The sequence below is a fragment of the Leguminivora glycinivorella genome, chromosome 1 (assembly GCF_023078275.1).
Source record: "Leguminivora glycinivorella isolate SPB_JAAS2020 chromosome 1, LegGlyc_1.1, whole genome shotgun sequence".
Lineage (NCBI taxonomy): Eukaryota > Metazoa > Arthropoda > Insecta > Lepidoptera > Tortricidae > Leguminivora > Leguminivora glycinivorella.
Window position 1 is genome coordinate 28424051 of NC_062971.1, and position 23781 is coordinate 28447831.

General features: G+C 39.1%; 1 protein-coding gene across 1 annotated transcript; it reads right to left on the reverse strand.

Moving 5' to 3' along the window:
• Window positions 1–338: 338 nt before the first annotated feature.
• LOC125225113 (probable glutamate receptor) lies at window positions 339–23533 on the reverse strand. The gene is made up of 9 exons (XM_048128674.1): window positions 23497–23533; window positions 22461–22662; window positions 21120–21290; window positions 17581–17798; window positions 16150–16361; window positions 13027–13178; window positions 4849–4968; window positions 1595–1761; window positions 339–433 (listed from the first exon to the last, which is right to left on the reverse strand). The coding sequence occupies exons 1-9, from the start codon at window positions 23531–23533 to the stop codon at window positions 339–341; spliced, it is 1374 nt and encodes a 457-aa protein (XP_047984631.1).
• Between the last annotated feature and the right edge of the window lie 248 nt (window positions 23534–23781).

The window sequence follows — 23781 nt, forward strand, 5'->3', positions numbered from 1 at the left end:
GAAGGTATAGGTTCGGTTATTAACCGGTTTTTAAAGTTAACCGGTTTTTGCAAACCCTACTGGCAGAGGGCCATATATTGTCAGAAAAGGTACGAGTTACGCGATAGAAAGAGAGCGCACTTCTACTTTGATAAAATTGTAGGCATTTAGCGTTGCGCAGTCGGAATTTGAACTTAATAGTATAGTAGCATGAGTCGTTATTTCTTTAAACGGGTTTTTGGAGTGGGGTTTCTGTACTTGTACTAATATTTATTCTGTGCTGTAGCTGTCTATACGGAGTTTTATATGTCTTTGGTATTACTCACTGTATTTACTACAAATATTTTTTATTTACCAAGCTAATCAAATCTGATTCGGTTTAGTATTTTCGCGAAGTTTCGAGCCGTAAGTTTTTGGAACTTTTTGCGATTTTTCCAAAAGTATTCACCCATGCCTGAAACAAAATTGTGCAAATAGTAAATCGTCACTACTTTTAAAAAAACTTGTATCTTCGTCTGTCAATGAAAAGAAAATTGTAGTCAATGTTACATACATTTTAGTACTTACTGGTATAGATTTTTTAAAGTACCTATACATTTTATTAAAGTTACAAACTAATAATTATTACAAACGGCGGCACCCTAGGTTAGGTTTTTTATAATGTGTTTATATGTTTTTTTATATTGTTTTGTATGTGTTTTTGTATTTTACTTTTATATCCATATTATAAACAGCCTAGCCTAAGATAGAAAATAAATACTGGGAATTACAAAAATATAAAATAAAGTTACATCTGTTTGATTGAGTCTCAGAATAATTATACAATTCCAAATAAAAAAGGGCAGCCATTTGATGTTTTGAAGAATGAAAATATTTATATTGCGATAAAACTCCAGACAAGTTTCTTAGATATTCGAACACTTTCTGTTTCCTAGAACGGAAAGTAGTTTTGCTTTGATATCTGCTACTGAGAAATATATTAAGGTTTATTTCGTATGTATGTACCTAACGTCTGTAAAGGATACTTCAGAGGTATTTTTTTAATTTTTAACCTAGTATCATTATATAGTAATGCACGAGTTGCACGACATAATACGATCACGGCTTTAATACAATAACTCCTATTTAATAATGTCTTAATGATGCTGCTATGCCACTTGAATGGATATTTGATAAAAGGGTAAAACATATATCAATAAATAGTAATAGACTTACAATTTTAACATTTTTTATATTAACAATCGCTGCATCAGCAATAATATTGAAGAGCGTCTACAGCGAAGTTACTGGTTTACGGTACCAGCGCCGCCTGCAGCAGCGCCATCACTCCGCAGCAACAGCAAACTAGATCACAGCATTGTTTACGCTGAAGAGTCTCTACAGCAGGGCAACTGGTTTACCTAGTAAAAGTACAGTAACGAGTCCAATGACGAGGAGTATGAGCGCGGATCGCACGTCAGCAGCCCGCGCGGATGCGAAGCCGGGCGGCGGCTCGCTGCGCGGCATGCGCGGCACCAGGGCCGCCTGCAGCAGCGCCATCACTCCGCAGTAACAGCAAACTAGATCACAGCATTGTTTGTGCTGAAGAGTCTCTACAGCAGGGCAACTGGATTACCTAGTAAAAGTGCAGTAACGAGTCCAATGACGAGGAGTATGAGCGCGGATCGCACGTCAGCAGCCCGCGCGGATGCGAAGCCGGGTGGCGGCTCACAGCGCGGCATGCCCGGCACCAGCGCCGCCTGCAGCCGCGCCATCGCACCGCCGCTCCGCAGCAACAGCAAACTAATTCATCACGGAATTATATTAACAAAAATACGAACGATGCTGTTAAATTTTAACAAACAAACACAACAAAGTTGTATTTTAACGCCGAGTGTGGAATTAAAAAACGAGCAAGTGAAAGGATTCTATAGTTGAACCACGAGCGAAGCGAGAGTGGTTCGAGAATAGAATCCTGAACTTGCGAGTTTTTTAACACACAAGAAGTAAAATACATTTTCTCAAACATGCAATGAAATATTGTCTTTACGTTCCTTAAAATGAGCTGGGAAGTATCGCTTTTTGGGCGCAACAACTCGAGAGGACTGTAAAGGGATTTCATATTATTTTTTAGGCCTAGGCCTGCAAAGTAACGTTTTTTTTTATAAAATATTGTCCTTTTAGAGCATTTTTTTTTTATTTCATTGTATGTTTGAGATTACTCAAATACTAGCTAAAAGTAGATCAATTAGCATTCGACATCTCGTCACTACTTTTAAAAAATCTCGTATCTCACGCTGTTCCTCAAAATTAAAACGCAGTAAGTCTATATGCATTCTATACATACTTACTACAATTTTCTTTTCATTGACAGACGAAGATACAAGTTTTTTTAAAAGTAGTGACGATCTTCCAATCTGAGCCTAACAGAACTAGAGAGTGATTATACTTAAAAGAGATGTAGTTGTAGATTCTAAAAAAACATGCTTCGAGTTTGAAAAACAAATGGAATCACAATGAGGGTGAAATACACATGTCTGTCGTCCCCAGACTATTTCAAAGTAACGAAATCAAAACACATTCTTAACAACGTGTTGAATAATATGCCAAACGTTGGTTTTACTTTTTTATTTGTAGTTTATATAATAGCCCGAGCAATTGCTGCGTTTTAGTGTGGTCTTGTTCAATGTATGATCTGTATGAACTATGAACTATATGTGACTGATATTGGTTCTGGGATTCCGAGAATTATTAATTCCGATAGTTTAGTACTCCGATTCACAGTTTACAAAGCAAAGCTTAGCTTAGCAAAGATAGGTACACTAAAATATTTAGATACCAATTACGGGTTCCCTTTATCTTGCAGAATATCGATTGTCCGAAATACATTTGGCATAGCAGCTTTCGCAGAAACATTTTTACCCGAATGATACTTTTGCATAATTGTACAAATAGCATAACTGTCATATCGCATATCATTCATTTGGCAGAATTCTGGATAGCAGAATACTAATATTGTCGATTTTAATATAGAAGAATTGTATATAGTATACATTACATTTCACCGAATTAGTATTTTGCAGCGTTTTATGTCGCATAATACCTACTCATGTTGCTGACTGTAATTTGTTTTGCACCGAATAGACGATCCGCCGAATTTATTTTGACATGTTGCCAGAAATGTAGATTGGGTTAGAATCCCTATCCAGACAAAATACTCACACGACACAGAAATGTTATATGTCACAGAGTCGGTTTAGGTGCGACGACGAGCGAAGCGAGGAGGAGCGTGTTAGGTTGACAGTGAGTAAACCAGAAACTCCTTTTTAATGTAAATAATAAATGAAACATAAGACAATTGTGCGAAATTGCAGAATGCCTAGTCAATAGAATGCGACACAATTTTCGACAAAACAATTAATCGATTATACGACTATTATACTATTTACCATTATGCCATTGTATTACTCTGCTTTAAATAATTCTGCAAAATGACAGTATGCCAAGAAATTTATGCAAAAAGTCATTCTGCGAAAAGAGGATTCTGCCAAGCGTTGTTATGCGAAGGTAAAATATGACAAAGAAAATTATGCAAGATAATGGTAATCCACCAATTACGAGTAAATTAAGTGCTTATAATGCAAGTAATTATTATAGTTATTTTTAAACATAGATTGCCCGTGGTTTAATGTGAGATGAGCCTGCTTGACTGTTGCATGTTACTTAGCAACACGCGTTCTTTAACGAATTGGGGTTTGGGCAAAATGACAATCGTTCTTAAAAACGACACGAAAAACTTTCTCTTTCGCACTCATTTTAAAGAATGATCAATTAATAACCCCTTCCCCTTTCCCTTCCCTTCCCTTCGTTCCGTTTCTTGCAAATTATTATCAGTTTGTCTAGCCCCCCTTAACACATTTCATACAATAGGCCTTACCAGAAAATATGGATCTTTTTTTCATCTGTTTCATATGTCTGTTCTAATAGTAGAAGCAGATAAAAATGGCAATTTGCAGGCGTTTAGCTACCTGAGGGGCAGAAATGCCTTGAGTGGGACATATGTGGAGCAAGCGAAGATGCAGCGGCTACAGAAGGTGGGCCCGCGACCAGCATTCCACGACCAACATTTCTCGAATATTCCGCTTCATGACCATAGGACTATCTGACGAGCGTCGGACGCGCGTAGGGCGAGCGGAGAGGCAGCGGGGACGCGAGGTGGGCCCGCGTGGATGGCACCGCTAGCTCATGAAGTCTGCTAAAGGACCATGTTCCTATAGGTGCTACCTGACAAGCGTCGGACGCACGTAGGGCGAGCGGAAAGGCAGCGGGGACGCGAGGTGGGCCGGCGTGGACGGCACCGCTGCTCATGAAGTCTGCTAAAGTACCATGTTCCTATAGGTACTACCTGACGAGCGTCGGACGCGCGTAGGGCGAGCGGAGAGACAGCGGGGCGCGAGGGGGGCCCGCGTGGACGGCACCGCTAGCTCATGAAGTCTGCTAAAGGACCATGTTTCTATAGGTAGTACCTGACGAGCGTCGGACGCGCGTAGGGCGAGCGGAAAGGCAGCGGGGACGCGAGGTAGGCCCGCGTGGACGGCACCGCTGCTCATGAAGTCTGCTAAAGTACCATGTTCCTCTAGGTACTACCTGACGAGCGTCAGACGCGCGTAGGGCGAGCGGAGAGGCAGCGGGGCGCGAGGTGGGCCCGCGTGGACGGCACCGCTAGCTCATGAAGTCTGCTAAAGGACCATGTTTCTATAGGTAGTACCTGACGAGCGTCGGACGAGCGTAGGGCGAGCGGAGAGGTAGCGGGAACGCGAGATGAGCACGCGTGGATGGTACCGCTAGCTCATGAAGTCTGCTAAAGGACCATGTTTCTATAGGTAGTACCTGACGAGCGTCGGACGCGCGTAGGGCGAGCGGAGGGGTAGCGGGAACGCGAGATGAGCACGCGTGGATGGTACCGCTAGCTCGCGCAGGGCACAACGACCGCGCGCTTGGCTCAAAGACCTGTAGGACAACAACATCAATCAGCGGTCAGTAAGACCTGTCTGTTTTAGGGTTGCCAAATTGAATGGTCCCAATGTCAATGGTCAATGAAAGGGAGGTAAGGGGGATTTTTTCAACGAGTGTCACTCGCGACAGCCGCAGGCTGGAGAGAGTTAGAGACACGAGTTTACAAAATCCTTACCTCCTGAGTTACACACAATATTTTTCATCACATTTGAGAGGAAAATAATCATAGGGCAAAACCTTCAATGAATATCGGCGCCACTGCGACCAGTAGTCTATCTTCATCTTTATCGGATTCTTCATATAAGCACAAACAAACACTAAAATACTGCATATAAATTAAATTCAATGTTCAAAGAAGCATACAATTGAACTCATTTTACGTATCCGTCAAAATATTTTGTGAAGATTTTCTGTTGTACTGCCAGTTGCTATGGCAACGCGGTCAAGCGCAAATAGAGATGGCCGTCACAATTTCCAGCCAGATTGCAAATTATAAAGATTTTTCTACGTGAAATTTACAAAATAAATGTAAAACACACTGAAATAATTGTAAAACATAAATAAAATGCATTTTTATAATCCATACTATCCATACTAATATTATAAATGCGAAAGTAACTCTGTCTGTCTGTCTGTCTGTTACGCTTTCCCGCTTAAACCACGCAACCGATTTTGATGAAATTTGGAACAGACAATCTTTAGACCCTGAGACAGAACATAGGCTACTTTTTATTTCGAAAAAAAGGGATGAAGGGGTTGAAAAAGAGGTTGAAAGTTTGTATGGGATTTCTTAATTTTAAAAGATAAAACCATGAAACTTTATATTTTAGCACTTGATAAGAAATCATTGAACATCTTGATAACGGATAGGGATAGGGATAGGGATAGGTATAGGGATAGGGATTGGGATTGGGATTGGGATAGGGATAGGGATAGGGATAGGGATAGGGATAGGGATAGGGGGGATAGGGATAGGGATAGGGATAGGGATAGGGATAGGGATAGCGATAGCGATAGCGATAGCGATGGCGATAGCGATGGCGATAGCGATGGCGATAGCGATGGCGATAGCGATGGCGATAGCGATGGCGATAGCGATAGCGATAGCGATGGCGATAGCGATGGCGATAGCGATGGCGATAGCGATGGCGATAGCGATGGCGATAGCGATGGCGATAGCGATGGCGATAGCGATGGCGATAGCGATGGCGATGGCGATGGCGATGGCGATGGCGATGGCGATAGCGATGGCGATAGCGATAGCGATAGCGATAGCGATAGCGATAGCGATAGATGTCTGTCTGTTTGTTACGCTTTCCCGTTTAAACCACGCAACCAATTTTGATGAAATTTGGAACAGACAATCTTTAGACCCTGAGACAGAACATAGGCTACTTTTTAGTTCGAAAAAAAGGGATGAAGGGGTTGAAAAAGAGGTTGAAAGTTTGTATGGGATTTCTTAATTTTAAAAGATAAAACCATGAATAAAACCAAAATTTTATTTTCAAGATCGGTCCAGCAGGCCTAGCACATGATGGCCGCGAGAGTATGTCGCCGCGAGATAGACTACCTGTCCTTATGTCATTAATACAATTAGACAAAGACGTGTCATCTATCTCGCGGCGACATACTCCCGCGGCCATCATGTGCTAGGCCTACAGTAACGACGGAGATATCGTGGAACAAACATAAAAAAAAACATACAGACGAATTGAGAACCACCTTCCTTGAGGGTGCGGCGGTTAATAAGTTCGCCATAGCATATTTACCCACTTTACCCACTTATCCCCGTGCAAAGCCGAAACAAGCCGCTTGCTCGTTTAAATCATATTAAGTACTTATGTTCACGAGAATGTCAAATCCATGCCTCAGTTTGTAAATTAAATGTCGGGAATCCTAACTTCAGCGAGGTTCAATGTCCAAGTAGGGCGGATTTCATATCGATGACTATAAAATATTTATATTCCATTTTATGTCCACGGTATATGACGAGTTTCGCATTTTACGTTATGACCAACAAACATGTATGTATATGAAGCAAATTGCGATATCACAGAATATTTCAATATTTTTTTAGGATTTTGCTATAGTTATTTATATACCTTGTACTTTTAGCTGTTGAAAAAAGTGTAAACAAACCGGAGCCGTCAAATTTGACAGATCCAGGGGTAGTGAACCTTTTAAGGCCAGATCGAAGAACAAAATTTGTAGGTGGCAACTTGGTACTTTTTATTCATGGCGAGCCAATTTTAATGATTATAAACGCATAAATGGTAAGTAAGGTGAGAGTAAAAATGCGATTCCTTGTATTTTTAGGTATTTAAAAAACTGTGAACAAACCGTCAAATAATTGTTTATCAGGTAACGTTTGGTTCCTGTTAAAATTTTCGTATTTAAAAATAAATGCGCTCACTCCACCCGTTCCATTCCAAAAACATATACCTACTTTCGCTTAATTCTACCAAATACACATGTACAATTAGACAAGACGAGTGTAAGTACAAGTTTATAATGGGTCGGCAAACGCACATTGCTAATGTGAAACCAGAAAACTGGAGAAGATGCGAAGAGGCTACCTAATGATTCTCCGACAATTTTTTAGCCGATTATTGATTCGCCGACAACGATTCGCCGAATGCCATTTAGCCGAATAATCAAACTATCGCTGTCACTTTTGGTCGAATAACGTTACGTAGAATCTTGGTTCGCATACAGTTCAGTTCGCTTCTGTGCAAATTATCCGAACTATTATTGGACATTTTTCATTTAACAAAGTAATATTTTCGTTTAAGCCACGTTTAGTCGAATAACGTTTCACATTTTACAAATTGTTAAAATATTTTCGAATGAATGAATTATCGCTGTTGTAAAAAAATTACGCACTTAATAGACACTTTTTTTTCTTAAACTATGTATAATGTGAAATTCTTTTCGTTGCGGTAATAATTTACATATTCTGGCAATTAACATTATGTTCTTGAACAGAAAAGTGCTAATTTCCGAATGGGAGAACTAAAAATTTTAAAAGTAAAAATTTGGTGAGTTGATAGCAACAACACATAATTAACTAAAATTAATCCTTAAAATCAGGACATTTTGACACGTTGAAATAAATGTGAGTTTCTTATAAACGATCTAACAACTAGATTTTTGAATCCGCAGGACAGTTTGTACGCAAGTTTCAGCCAACTCACCAAAAAAAAAACCAAATGATCACTCGACCTATTGTGTTTCGACTAATTTTTTGTCGGCCAATTTTTACAATTACTGAATGATTATTCGACGAAAAGTCAATCGGCGTATCAAATTCCTGCTTACCGACTCCGTTTACGAACAAATATTATGCGAAATGAGACTTTTCCAATCGTTATTCGGCCAAAAAAGACGTCGGCGAATCGTTGTCGGCGTACCGAAAATCGGCGTATTTTATTTCGGAATATCAATCGGGCACCATGCGAAGAACATGTCATCAAGGAAGAGAAGAAAATGAAAGAGTTAGACAAGATTGACGATTTGACCCACAGAATAATAATAAATGTGACAGAATCATCTTCGTCTTCATCCTCATCGCCGTCATCGTCCTCACCAGAATAAAATAACGTTTTATTTAAAAATATACATATGTTTTCACCATTAAACACATAGAATAGAACGACATTTTTTTTTTCATATTTGTTATTAATTTAAGGACAGATAATCTTAATTTTATTTCTATTGCTTTATTTCTCTGTCTTTGATCAAAATTTAGTGTGGTACCTATAAATATTACTGAATCAACTAAACTACCATCTACTAAATATAACAATCATCATCTCATACGGAGAAACGGAAGCTCGAAAACACAAATATCAAATTTGGAACAGATGATGATGATGATAGCAAGCAATGGAAAATGTCAGATAGAATTAAAAATCGTGTTAATCCCAGATTAAAATGCAACCATGAGTTTTAAACCTCTGCAAAATTGGGTACTTTTTGGTTGATGATTCCCTGAAGAAAATAATAATATAAATTAAATGTAACGACGATATGCTTGTATTCATGAAGGTGTATTGTGTTTCGTCAAATTAAACGAAATTACATGTTAGTGGAATGAAATGGAAAATAGTAGTGAACTCAATTTATTTTTAAATAGAGAAAAAAAATCAGTAACCAAACGTTACCTAATAAACAACCCTCAAATTTGACAGCTCCGGTTTGTTTACACTTTTTTCAAGAGCCAAAAGTACAAGGTATAGGTACGGAATGGGAATAGTTTTCTTCTGTTTTGACGTGTATTTTTTTTTCTTGGTAAAATAAGAAATATTAAGTATTACCGAATAAGATTAAGTCCCTGGCGATGAACTGTCAATCAAGAGATGTTAGTAACTAGTTTACACGCGTGTGAAACTTGAACGTGTACACGTTCAAGTAGCGTTAACTTCGTAGACCGACCTTCGAATTTCAAATCAAGGGTGAACAGGCATCTTCTGGGCGAGCTCACTCCATTGTAGGCCACGTCTTTGCCTTTGGCTAGTCTGCGGTCAAGAGTAAGCCCATTATAATTTAAAAAAAAACGAAATTTTAAAACGCCAGTAAATACCCATAGCGGTACGTATTACTATTTTTGCTATAACAATTCGAAATCAGTCAATTGTTATCTCTTAAGAGGACAATCCTTAAACTATTTTGAGAATAAATTAAGAGATAAACAGGAACGACCATGGGAATTGTTACCTATTACTTAGCAAATAAGCACTTAAGGTTATTTAGGTGAGTATTAGATTATACCTATGACAACGCGATAGGCTTCTGTGGTCAGGTTTCAGAGAGAGAAGGTAATTACGTATGTTGAATTACGTATGAATGTGAGGATAAGACCCAGCGTAAATAATCCTGTGGAATTTTAAAACAATATCATGATATATTTCGTTGGCATAATGCGATTAAATGTTTAAGACCTTTAGTTTATTGTTATATTCTGATATAATATGGTCGTATTGTCCTATAATGTTTTTAAAGCTTCATATGAAACAAAAGGTGAATGGAATTATAGTTATTTGTTATACGTACAAGGGAGCAAAGTTGTATTTTAACAGAGAGTGGAATTGCAACACGAACTAGCGAATGGATTCTAGGGTTGAACTACGAGGTAGCGAATGGATTCTATAGTTGAACCACGAGCGAAGCGAGTGGTTCGAAAATAGAATCCTGAGCGAAGCGAGTAGTTCAAAAATAGAATCCTGAGCGTAGAGAGTGTTGCAATACACACGAGGTAAAATAACTTTGCATCCCGTGTGTAACACATAACTTTTCACCTCACTAAAGCGAGGAAACACGCAATAAAAACAACTGGAACATAACTGCACAGAAATAAGTCAATTTGCATTTATTACAATTTCCACGAAGCACCGACCGACACCACAAAAGTTTCAAATTAAGAATCAAGAAGAAATAGTTATTTGTTATACAAGGGAGCAAAGTTGTATTTTAACCGAGTGTGGAATTGCGACACGAACTAGCGAATGGATTCTAGGGTTGAACTACGAGGTAGCGAATGGATTCTATAGTTGAACCACGAGCGAAGCGAGTGGTTCGAAAATAGAATCCTGAGCGAAGCGAGTAGTTCAAAATAGAATCCTGAGCGTAGAGAGTGTTGCAATACACACGAGGTAAAATAACTTTGCATCCCGTGTGTAACACATAACTTTTCACCTCACTAAAGCGAGGAAACACGCAATAAAAACCACTGGAACATAACTGCACAGAAATAAGTCAATTTGCGTTTATTACAATTTCCACGATGCACCGACCGACACCACAAAAGTTTCAAATTAAGAATCAAGAAGAAATAGTTATTTGTTATACAAGGGAGCAAAGTTGTATTTTAACCGAGTGTGGAATTGCGACACGAACTAGCGAATGGATTCTAGGGTTGAACTACGAGCTAGCGAATGGATTCTATGGTTGAACCACGAGCGAAGCGAGTGGTTCGAAAATAGAATCCTGAGCGAAGCGAGTAGTTCAAAATAGAATCCTGAGCGTAGAGAGTGTTGCAATACACACGAGGTAAAATAACTTTGCATCCCGTGTGTAACACATAACTTTTCACCTCACTAAAGCGAGGAAACACGCAATAAAAACAACTGGAGCATAATTGCACAGAAATAAGACAATTTGCATTTATTACAATTTCCACGATCGACCGACCCCACAAAAATTTTGAATTAAGAATCAAGAAGAAAAATCTATTTGGGTGCTTTCCATTGCACGCGTTTTGAGATTGCAATGTTACTTAAGGTGCGTTCTGAATAAGTACAATGGAAAAGTCAATAATACAATTTCTTGTACGATTTCAAGTGTCTTATGGTAAAATTATGTTATAAAATTGTTTGAATTTTATGTTTTTAATCGGAGACAATTCGATATGAAATTATTTTTACGTTCACATCACATGATTTGTTAAGACAATTTAAGCACAGGGAGAAAATTGTCCTGTCTGGGACATGCCTTTACAAGAAATTATATTTAAAAAGGTAACTAATGACACGTTCGGATTTCAAATATTCTTTGCACTCTTGTGGATAAAATGCGATTATGCTATCTGTTTTTAAAGAATAAAAAAGTCCTTTCTGAGCAAGTGAGGTGAAAAATCTATTTGGGTGCGTTCCGTTTCACGCGTTTTGAGATTGCAATGTTACTTAAGGTGCGTTCTGAATAAGTACAATGGAAGAGTCAAAAATACAATTTCTTGTACGATTTCAAGTGTCTTATGGTAAAATCATGTTATGAAATTGTTTGAATTTTATATTTTTAGTCGGATACAATCCGATATGAAATTATTTTTTCCCCTCACTAGCTCGGAAACACGTGTTTTGTCCTTTAATACCAGCTGGTAAAAACGCATTTTATCCACTAGTGGGTAAAGTAATTTGACCTTGAATAAAGTCAAATTAACTGCTTTAAAATTGATAAAAGTAGGTGAATCTACTAATAAAGATGATTTACCACCTGTGGAACTACTGGAAGCAGTGATTAAACGCATTTTCGCTCGCTTCGCTCGTGGTTCAACTATAGAATCCTTTCACTTACTCGTTTTTCAATTCCACACTCGGCGTTAAAAATGTTAAAATACAACTTTGCCCCCTTGTATAACAAATAACTATTACGTTCGCATCACATGATTTGTTAAGACAATTTAAGCACAGGGAGGAAATTGTCCTGTCTGGGACATGCCTTTACAAGAAATTATATTTAAAAAAGTAACTAATGACACGTTCGGATTTCAAATATTCTTTGCACTCTTGTGGATAAAATGCGATTTTGCTATCTGTTTTTAAAGAATAAAAAAGTCCTTTCCGAGCTAGTGAAGTGAAAAAGTATTTTTCTATCCCGCATGTACGGCTTGCATTACAAGTTTACATTTATACAGATCGCCCGTCGACGGTCGCGGCAAGATAGGCTAAGGCTACGTTCACATGGGGCAATTTTTCCCGTAAGTATACCGTGTACGAGATTTTATCGAATATCGTAGTGACAGTAAAATGTGTATGGCAACTCTGTAAATCGATCACACGACGTCCATGCGAGAAAATCTCATATTCGAGACATATTTTTTACCGTATACCGTAGGGTCTTGCCACCGGAAATACGAGACTCTCGCAACGACGTCATCGAATGCTATGCTCAGTGGCGCTTATGTTTACGTTGAGTCGTTCACACGGACACAGTGGTTTCTCGTATAAGTTGTCGTTGTGTTTGTGACGTCGTTGGCGAAGGTTGCATACGGGAAAAATCCGAATGGACCTAGCACCGTGCGAACGGCCGTCTCGTATACGGTAAAACCGCACACGAGAAAATATCGAATCGAATAGTCGCCGTGTGAACGTAGCCTTAGTTCAGATGAACGCGCGGCGACCGACGGTTTTTGCCGCCGCGCGGTTAAAGATTATACTTAAGTAACTTAACAAATTAAAATCAATGGTGTTGTATACATACATATGACCGCGCGTTACCGCGGTCATCTGAACAGCCTTAGACCGACCGAGGCCTCTACAAAGACGGAATACAAACTTTAGTGTGGACCGTGCGGCGCGTTGTCCAGCGAAGAACGCGTAGTCCAACCGCGCAGCGCGCGCGAGCCCCTCCTCTGCCGAAGACACCAGATTCTCTGCGTCCGAATACCCCCGGATGTAAAACGCATTCAGTTGGGAGTCTTTTGTCGACTGTAACAATAATATATAATATTCTTATAAATATCTATCGTTTAATCCATCTTCCAGTTTTCGAGTACAATGGCTGTGACAGGATATACCTACGAACGGACATGATGAAACTAAAGGGTTCCATTTTTCGATTTAGGCAACGAAACTACCTCTATAAAAATTCACTTTATTGGAACAATACCTACTAACATTGGTAGGATATATAATATATATACTTAGGTACTTGTGTGTATCGCGTTTGTTTGAAAGTGTCAAGAGTGTCACGTCTCTCGCCTGTAATGTAAAAGCTTCTACTTGGCGGATAAAGCATAAAAGTTTATATTAAATATTCATATCACATTTTGGCAGTTTATAATGCAACAAATTGACCATTAAGTAACTTTATGCGAAAGCTATCTTTTGAATGCAGCTTCGTATCAATATATGGGTTTTAACATATTGTAGCCCTTGAAAACCTTATTCTATAGGCGCTAAAAACTCGATTTCGTCAAAAAGTCACTTAGTCGGTATTTGCATTAATGGGACGATATTCGGCCCATCTCTACTATAAGCCAATTTAATATAGTGGTCTTCTGCAGCATACTTTGACTCAAATTTATTTTAACGGGCAAACACTTCTGTACACGGCCAGACTTGCTTTTAGTGACACATTTTGACTACTAAGGCCCCAGGGGGCCGATTTTGGAGTCTCACTGTCACTAAAATACCGGTTGAAAACGGTGAATTGCCTATTATTTTCAGTGACAATTTTCTGAATTCGAACGCCGTGAGACTCAAAAATCGGCCCCCTGGTGCCACATTTTCAAATTTTCACGATCCTCATCATTCATACTCGTTTCAAGAGCCCGTGGGACTTCAAAAGGGCCTTCTGTTTTGAGGGAAATCCGACGTAATTGTAAATTGGACACCCACTTGTCTTATTTCCGTATTATCTTCATTCCAAATCCCCTTTGAAAGAGCTTGCACTTGTATTTTCGTCCGTGAGTCCACAAACGCCTAGCCTTAGATGCCTCTTTGAGATAATGAGACGTTTTATATATCTGTAGTTACATACTTCTAGATGGCAGAGTTCTTTGATACTTTTTAAATGAGGTTGTGATATACTTAGTTATAATGCTGATGGATCACAATTACTCTGTGGGGAGTAAAGTGGATATTTTACGGTAATGTCACTCTACGTCAATTGAAAGCACTTTGAACTCGGGGGTTAACAATTTGGAATAAGCTATCGGCCGTCGGCAGGACTACATTTACTGTTGATTTTCCGTGCCATAAATGTTAGCAGCATTTGGAGGACTCGTTCAAAAACGTAAAATAACTTTTCGATGACCGTAGGCTCAAAGGGCGTAAGGGACAAAATGGCGAAAATGAGTTATGAATGCAGTTATACTCAGATTTTTTTTCTCTATCGAATGGTATATTCAACGTCTCGATACCTTTGAAAAAATTTCCGATACGCCCTAAAAAAAATCGTCATTTCTACCAAGTTTGAGAGAGCATTTTGTCGTATCCACCAAGCTAAAAAAAACTTTTGGTGCGTTTTGGCGTAACTCCCTAATCTCATGTACGTTACAGGGCGGATCATTTTTCTAGATTTAAGAAATCTTTTAACGATGGGTGGGGATGGGGATGGGGGTTTGGTGCTCTCTAGGGTGCAAATGACGTAAAAAATATTTAAAAAAAATTTAAATAATGGGAAGTGCCTCCACAAAGCTATCTAAAAAAAAAACCAACGACGTAATAACTCTGCTTTGTATGTTTTGCTATGTACCCTCGTCGATATTTATAGTAACGTAACAGGAATTAAACTGCCGTTGAACATAGTGAAAAACTAAGAAAAAGAGTAAACAATTAAATACATGACCATTATGAGTTATGACCAATATAGTACTAAATAAGTAAGTTCCAAAACACTTTTAATGTGTTTTTCATTACTTTAAATAGCTTTGTGAAGGCACTTACCAATAATTGATAGTTTTTCAATATTTTTCTAAGAACGGCCTCCACAAGAGGCATCAATATCGCACCCATCGTTTACGAAAACCTCGAAAAAAGTATTTTTATACATTGATGGATCCACCCTATAGTACTCAGTGCTATATACGACAATTTTAACGCACAGTGTAATTTAATTGCGAAGTTTTAATTTGGTTAATTCCAAAATAAACTTATGATTCCCTCTTAATTACATACATAATAATAAAAAAATACGCAGTAAAATAGCAATTTGCATGAAATTTGTCGCAGATTTTACAAAATTATTGTTAAGAATAGTGTACGACTTACGCCAAATCGTTCTCATAAAACAAGTACCTATTTGTGTCCGATACGCCTAAATATTCATGAACTGAATATAGCTGTTTTTGGCGTAACGTACAAATCTTTTCAAAATCTCAATTTTTTTTGGCGTAACGTACATCTATCTCTGTTATTAATCCACTTAGCGTAATACTTATTATTTAGTAAAATAGAACTCAAAGATATATGAAAAAATCAAAAACAAGCACCAAAATTCATGAAGAAATAAAAGAGTTATGATTTTTTTTCTCAAAAATAAATAGTTTTTGGCTCACCTGAAAAATCGTGTTTTGTCCCTTACGCCCTTTGAGCCTACGGTCATCGTTTTATTTTCTAAATAGAATCAAATCAATAATTCAATACATGCTTCTTGTTTGCGAATTACCGAAATCAAAGGAAACAAAACTACTTACTACTACTATATTTGGGTCCGTAGCACAATTTGATCAGCTAGAGATTTTTGGCCGGCGCGAGCGAGTTTTAGTCGGCGAAAACCTTTATACTCGTATGTCACCACTGCGAAGAGGAGACACACGATCAGGAGCCTAGCAACTAACACTGACTGAATGATGATATTGATGATATCCTTCGGATATCGTTCTGATGTCGGCGACGTCGGTGTATGTTTGGTCTATAGGGTTCTGGTAACGTTTCTTCCGTTTGAAATACCTACCATAAGATACGCCTGGTCCGCTCCATTCTTTATATATCCGATTTTAAAGTTAGGCGAGTGTAGTACGGCGGCCACGGTGTCGACACTGGCGACGCGCACGGAGAGCACGGACGTGATGAACGCTGCGTACGCGTTATACGTCACCACGGCGAAGAGGAGACACACAATCAGTAGTACGCTGGCCGCCGGCGCCGGCGGCGTCCATGACCCGCCTAGAAACGAAGTTATTGTCATTACACATTTTACGAAAGATAGTATAATAACTAAACCAATTATACTGAAATTTAATTTAATCCCTAAAAAGACAAAGAAATGCCAAGCTCAACAGACAACAGCAAAGTGATCCTATAAGGATTCCGATGTTTCATATTACATATGTACTATCATAAAGCTGTTGGTTCTCATTAGTAACTAAATACGTAGTACCATGTAGGTAGCCTACTATATCTCGGATCTCAGTTACAGAAACAAGTTGGAGACTGAACACTAGGTACGTGCAATCTTACATAGGCATCAGGCACATGCAATGCAAATTGACAATACGCTGATTTCCATGTATAGAACAATGACGCAATCAGCTGGCAACAGCGAACATCGGCTGCTAGGGTTTACCCCTCCCATAGTTTTAATTCTTAATTTTTTATTTTGTGGTATCCGGGATTATAAATGAGTGGCTAATGGATATTCTAAAAAAATAAGCCATTCCCATGAAGTTAGCAGTAGGTCGAAGTTTAATAAAAACGATAGTAGCCCATAAGAAATCCCGGGCCCTTTACGTCTTCTTTGACTCGCCACGCGAGTCGCTTCTGTCTATTTCTATGCTTAATTGCGAAATTTTATTTTTATTTGCCTCCTTAATAGGAACCTGGGCCTGGGATGACTTTAATAAACAAAAAACTTTCATGGTCGACCGAGCGACGTTCTTACATTCAACTTCCCATGGCGAGTTTGAGACATTTCCGGCATTTAGATGTTTTAATCTCAACTCATAGAAATCCTTATATGTAATAATTGAGTTCTAGCCGACAAAAACCTATAAATTTGTGGGTGGTATTGCTATAATGGCCACCTCCTATGCAACAAAGTAGTAGGTATGCTTTGTTCGCATATAAAATACATAGTGTATAGGTACAGTCGACTACAAAGATATGTATCCAGTTTTTCACCTTATTACAATGCAATAAGGTGAAAAAGTGTATACCTACATCTCTTTATAGTCGACTGTACAACGTTTTTTTCACCACACCAACTGGTAAAGACCCTCTTGATTCTTCAAAAACGGAAGAGAAAGTGGCATTTTATCCACAAGAGTGCAAAGTAATTTCATACATTTACTTTTTATTTGTTGTAATTGAATGAATAACTTCTAAGGCGAACCAAATATCGAATATTTTTTTTTAGTTTGAACTACTATAATAGTAAACACAGCACCTTGTTGACAAAGAATCCCTGTAGTCCACACAAAGGCCTCAGTATACTCCATAGGCCGAGGATCGTTCGGATTAGGGCTAGCTCTGCTAATAAGTACGACGACGACCGAAGCGGCCACTGCCACGGCCAGCACACAGGCGAGTAGGCGCGCACTGAACGGCGCCAAGAAAATATCCCGCACTGTCGAGGTTTCCTGATGCCGGATGTAGATGTTGCACCTGTCGAGACAGAAGTCCATGGGCCATTTTTTTCAAAATTGTCCACCCCACTTTTTTTTTGGATTTGGATAATTTTATGTGGTTTCCACTCAGAATCGCGAGCTCTTTCAATTCTAATAGGAGAAAAAAAGTGTCCCAAGGTTTTTTTCCCATTCCGTTACCATTTTTTCATACATTTTGTATGGCGATAACGGAATGGAAGGTTTGAAGAAATATAAGGAAATCTTGGGACATTTTTTTTTCTCCTACCAGGATCGAAAGAGCTCGCGATTCTGAGTATTCATCGCGTTAAAAATACCCATGTTACAAAAAAAGTGGGGTAGCCAACTTTGAAAAAAATGGCCCCTATGCATTACAGAGCTTGCTTCTCTACAAGGGCAGATATAGGCTGACAGCAATCAAACCGCACCTTTTTTAGGATCTGCACGTCCAGTATAGCATGAATTTTCTGAGATGCTTTTTTGGCTTTTACCGTAATCTGTTAAACAAAAGCCTTTGTTTCTTTTATTCACGGCGGCTAGCTCCCGTCTCCACGGCACGCGCCATAGTCTCAGTGTAGTTAAAAAGCAACTTTCATAATAGTAATAATGGTCAAATCCGTAAAAAGCCCTTTCGGAGATAACTTTTTTTGTCATCTTCAAAAAAAGTTACCTGCATACTGCAAACTGTTTCATAAACCTTATTGCTTTTTAACTGCACTGAGACTTTAGCGCGTGCCGTGGAGACGGGAGCTAGAAGCTGTGAATAATAGAAACAAAGGCTTTTGTTGGGCAAAAGCCAAAAAACTGTCTCAGAAAATTCATACTATACAACGTCGGCGGTCGGTAGGTTGCAAATGTTACAATCCGTCATTAGTATTGGCCCTAAGGTTTTTTAAGCTTTTACTCTTCCAGGATTTGATGTACTTATAGAATAATGAGGCAAACGTTTAGTTACATTTTGCTTTCAGTGACTTTCTTCGAGATTTATTTTAGAGGATATTTATATCCCCTCGATTTACCTATGTTATCCCTTCCCCTCCCGTCGGCTTTACACGCGCATTCTTTCACACGCGATTGCTGTATCACGCGCGACAGAGCGTCTGTGTAAAAGCGGCTAATCTTAAAAATAATGTTGAAGACATGGCAACCTGTATGAGAATTTTCTAATGAAAATTTCCAGTTATTTACCCAAAGTTTGTGAATGTTCTGCAACTTGTACATTGCTTCCTACAGTTGCCGAAAGCTTAGCGTGAATACGAGTAAAAGCCATTTTGACCAAATTTGCTTTCCCAGTAACTTAAATAGTTCTTGAGATAGAACTCGCTAATTAACAAGCGGATTTAGTTCCTAACTTTAATAAATAGGGTAAACCTGAGTGAATGAACATTTCAACATTTTTTGAATTCATAAAAACATTTCTCAAATATTAGTTTAATTTTTATTATAAATTTAATTTTAGAATAATTTTAGATTCAATTTTTCAATTTTATTTGAAGATAATAATATATACCTACCTATAATTTTAATTACCTACCTATGAAATAAAAAAATTATAGTTTCTGTCCAAAACCAACCTATATTTTCAAAAAAATCTACATTATGTATTTATTATTATATTTTCACTGGCGGTTTTACCCGATATTGCTTACGAAGTGTTTAAATCAGATTTTCACGTTCCTTGTAATTGTAATCCACCGGGATTTCTTGGTAATAAGTAGTTTTGTGCAACAATTTAGTGTGATAAGTAATTTCAGCAACAACTTACTCAACAACAGTGGTTGAATTAAGTATGGGTCAAAGAGGATCTAGTACTCGTATTATAGAGAGTTGCTGTCAAAGTAAAATGTGTAATCACAGTGCATAGACTGCCATCTCAAAATCAAAATCAAATCAAAATTGTTTATTTGGCAATACAAATTTAGTCAGTGGTACATTAGACTGACCTCCACACTAGGCGTAGCCTGTATCGTGGAGGAGAATATACGATTAACAGAAATATTTGCGGCTAGTAACAAACATTAATCCAATTAAGAAACTATATTAAAAATTACATTTAATTACTTTGGATTTTTAAATAAAGAAATTAGGCTTATGTTATGAGTCATATGTATCAATAAACAATTCGCGTCAGCTATCTCGGGTTCAGAAACGGTGGGAGACCATTTATTATTTACATAGGCGATTACCCCACCTGCTTTATTTATATATTTTTCTGTTCTATACTAAAACCTTCAATTTGCTTGATGGTAGAGCTATCATTAATCCAACATTCACTGAAGAGAATGATATCGAAGTTTACATTAAAACGTGCAAGAATCAGTAGAAAATTATCGAAGTTCCTTTGCCTGCTCCTGATATATTAACTTGTAAAAGTTTAAGATTATATTTGTTTAGTATAGGACAACACTCTTCAGGCGTGGAGATTGTGTGGCATTCAAAATTGAGAGAATTGTCGAGTGCTGAAATATAATAAAATTATCGAACCTGATGATAGGATAATAACGCCACACGGAGTTATAAACGTCCCATACCTGCAGTGAGTAGTGATTCCTAGTTATGTATGTTTTAAAATAAGGTGCATCTGTTAAGTGTTTTTTTTTTGTATGTGACTGTGTGAGTGTGTGTTTAAGTGATGCTTGAGCGTGCTTCGACAAATCGACATGAATACAAATCGTGTTATTGTTAACAGAGTCCTTTTATGTGGGTTGTGTGTCGTGCTTTCGTTCCAGCTTCTGCAGGTCTTCATGTCTCTCGACACAAGCTTAAAACTTTTGAACCTCAGTTTTGACAATTTGGCCCATGTTGTTAGCTTGATATGTGTTAAAAGACAAATATTAATATTAGCGCCATCTAGCCGAGCGTTCCCCAAAGGTGTAACGCCATCTAGGCTACCGTAACTTTTTCTCTAGGGCTTTGAGGTACGTTTTTTCCTTAGACTATCCGTCTATACGGAGTTACATATGTCTTTGGTATGGGTGGATAAATATCGTTCTACTCATTAAGGGCTTGAATAACAGCACTGACAGAGTATTGTGTAGCTCTAAAAATACCTACCTACCTACCTTCATCATCATCGTCATTATCAGCCTATTCTCGTCCACTGCTGGACATAGGCCTCTCCTAATGCACGCCACTGCTCCCGATCTTCAGCTAATCTCATCCAGCCCGCACCAGCCAACTTGCGGATGACGTCACTCTATCTTGTCACAGGGCGTCCTGCACAACGTTTGCCGAGTCGCGGTCTCCACTCAAGAACCTATCGGCTCCACCAACCTCAAATGGCTGAGTGAGAGTAAATGGCGGAATTAGAACATATTTTTCAGTTACCCAAAAAACTCACATAGTTTCAGCAATTGGGAAGATAAAGTCCATGTCTTGGTAGCGTGGAGCGTGGACCGTGACGGGCTCCAGAGCGATGTCCACTGAGCGCTCGGTCAGCGCGCCGAGCAGGCCCGTCCATGCCCCTTCGTAGCTACGAAACCCTAGCTTGCTGTAATATCTGGTCGAACACCTGTGGAAAATCACGTTTTTATATACTGATAGATGGAGGAATGGGAGAGAGATATATGGGAGTTCACGAAATTATTACAGTTTTTGCAAGTCCTAAAGCGTCACGCGCGTCACATCATCACTAGAACCGTTGACTGCTTTGGTAGGAATATTCTTGAGTGATACCAAGGTAGCCCGCAAGACGATCTGGTTTGTTGCTGGGAACCATTGACATTGAGTTAGGGCAGGCGTTATTCATCGGGGGGTGCTGATCTGCTGATATCCTTCATGGCTTTGGTTAGAAAGAAGATTGAGTGATGCCAAGGCAGGCCCGCTAGACGATCTGGTAAGTTGCTGGGAAACAAACATTGAAATAGAGCAGGTTATGTAACGGGGTGCTGATTCGTACCAATGAGTTCTTCGAAACTTATATACGAATGTCATTTGGTATTTACCAGTTGCTTTTCGGTGAAGGAAAATATATATCGTAAGGAAACCGGACTAATCCCAATAAGGCCTAGTTACCCTTCGGGTAGGAACACAGACCAACCCCTATAGACATCTATTACAAGACGACTCGCGGTGGCCAGCCTTCCTAGTATTTGCACTGATATAAGCGCGGGCGCTCGCCGTGCCCGATCAGTATCGACCAAGTAACAGACCCGAAAGCAGCGCGTGTTTTTCGCACAAAAAAATTGGAAAAGGGTATTTTGATGCCTTAAAGATGTCCACCTGTAGTGTGAAATGGTGTGGAAAGGTAACAAGAAGCTCAAATTTAAAAACAGACGGCATTACATTCCACAAATAAGTCATATTTATAATTTATTCAGAGCCGGCATAGGTCAACTTACATTGGCCACTTACGCGTCAGTAGAGGGACAGTCATACTTCTGTCCCTTTTCATCTGGCGCGACTGCCCGCCGTCCTTGAAACGGCCAATCACAGCGCGCTTAACACATTCCCCGCCCGCTCCTCGCACCCCAAACACTGGTGACTCGTATCGCGAACCAAATATACAAGACTGCCACTCTATAGGAGGTTCTCTGTGGGTAGGAAGGTCAGATAGCAGTCGCTTTCGTAAAACTAGTGCCTACTCCAAATCTTAGGATTAGTTGTCAAAGCGGAACCTAGGCTCCCATGAACCATGGCATATGTTGGGATAACGCAAGGTGGATGATGAGTACAATCTTACGTAGCGTTTATCCTGAACGTGAGGAAGTGCAGGACATCGTCGAGCAACGCCGGTGCCGAGGGTCCGTCGTCGTCGGCGGCCGCCGCGCCGTCGCCGCTCGAGTTGCACCGGCCGACGACCAGCTCCTCGCCCTGAAAGTTCCGCGCCTCCACGGGGTGTGGAGCGTCTACGAGGGACATCGAGTGCTCTCCGTTCCAGTCGCCTGAACAAGGTGTAAAAAGTGTATACATTAACTAATAAAGGTAACGAAAAGACTTAAATTTTTAAATCTCGGAAACAGGTAGCGTGTTGAAAAATCTTTGTTACATTTTCCGACGAATGCTCTGAAATTCTGAAGATTGGGGTCATTCGATCTGGCAACCCTACCGACGGGCCAGACCGATCGTGATGCCATTATCTTTATTCTGAAAACTTTGTTATCAAATTACAGACAAAACAAAATAGCATTTATAAAATATTGTTGCGACTTCGACCTCCGATGGATCATTCATTTATGCACTATTTTCTCATATTTTTCTATTTAACGTTAGTGTAATCTTTTTGAACGTCCGAAACAAACATGACCGTTTTCTGGACTCAGGCAATAACTGTGTACTTTTAGAAGAAAACCCTTAACGGGATCAAAAAAATTGTGCGTGGAGGGAGTCCCTCCGCGCGAAAGAAGTGAAACTTCGTAATGTATTGTTTTTCAAAGTTCGAGTTGTCTGTCCGTTGGAGTCGCATTAGAAGTTTCACTTCGAAAAAAAATTACTTACCTAAAAAGACAGCGTACAGTGTTGAATTAGTCCGCACTTTGAAGTACTGAATCAAATGTATTCCTTCAATCCCACGATTAACATTAATCGCTCTGGCCCACTTGTTAAATTCTCTAGCGACAAAGAATTTACTTATGTTTACCATATCAAATGTCCGAGAAAAATTGTAACTTAAAACTCCTGACTGAAACAGCGGATAAACGCTGCCATGTTTCTTGTAAGTTTGGTTTCGGGTCAAATTTCTGAACCTTTCAGATGTTCGATAGTAATTTCTTTCATACTCTGTCTTGTTGCAATATTGATCGTAGCGATGTACATTTCGGCAATTGGTGTAGTAATATTGTTTTCTGGATAAGAAGTTACGTCTCTGATTAGTTGTTTTAATTGCCGATTTGTATACGAAATTGCTATCACAAATTTGTATGGAGCGAAATCTAGGCCTATAATTTGCATTTGGAAAGGAAGCTACAATATTTTGGTCGAATCGTACAGAAGTCGCATTCATTATTCCATTAATATGGTGCAAGTCCTCTATTGATTTGCTGACGACAAGCCAGTCGAAGGAC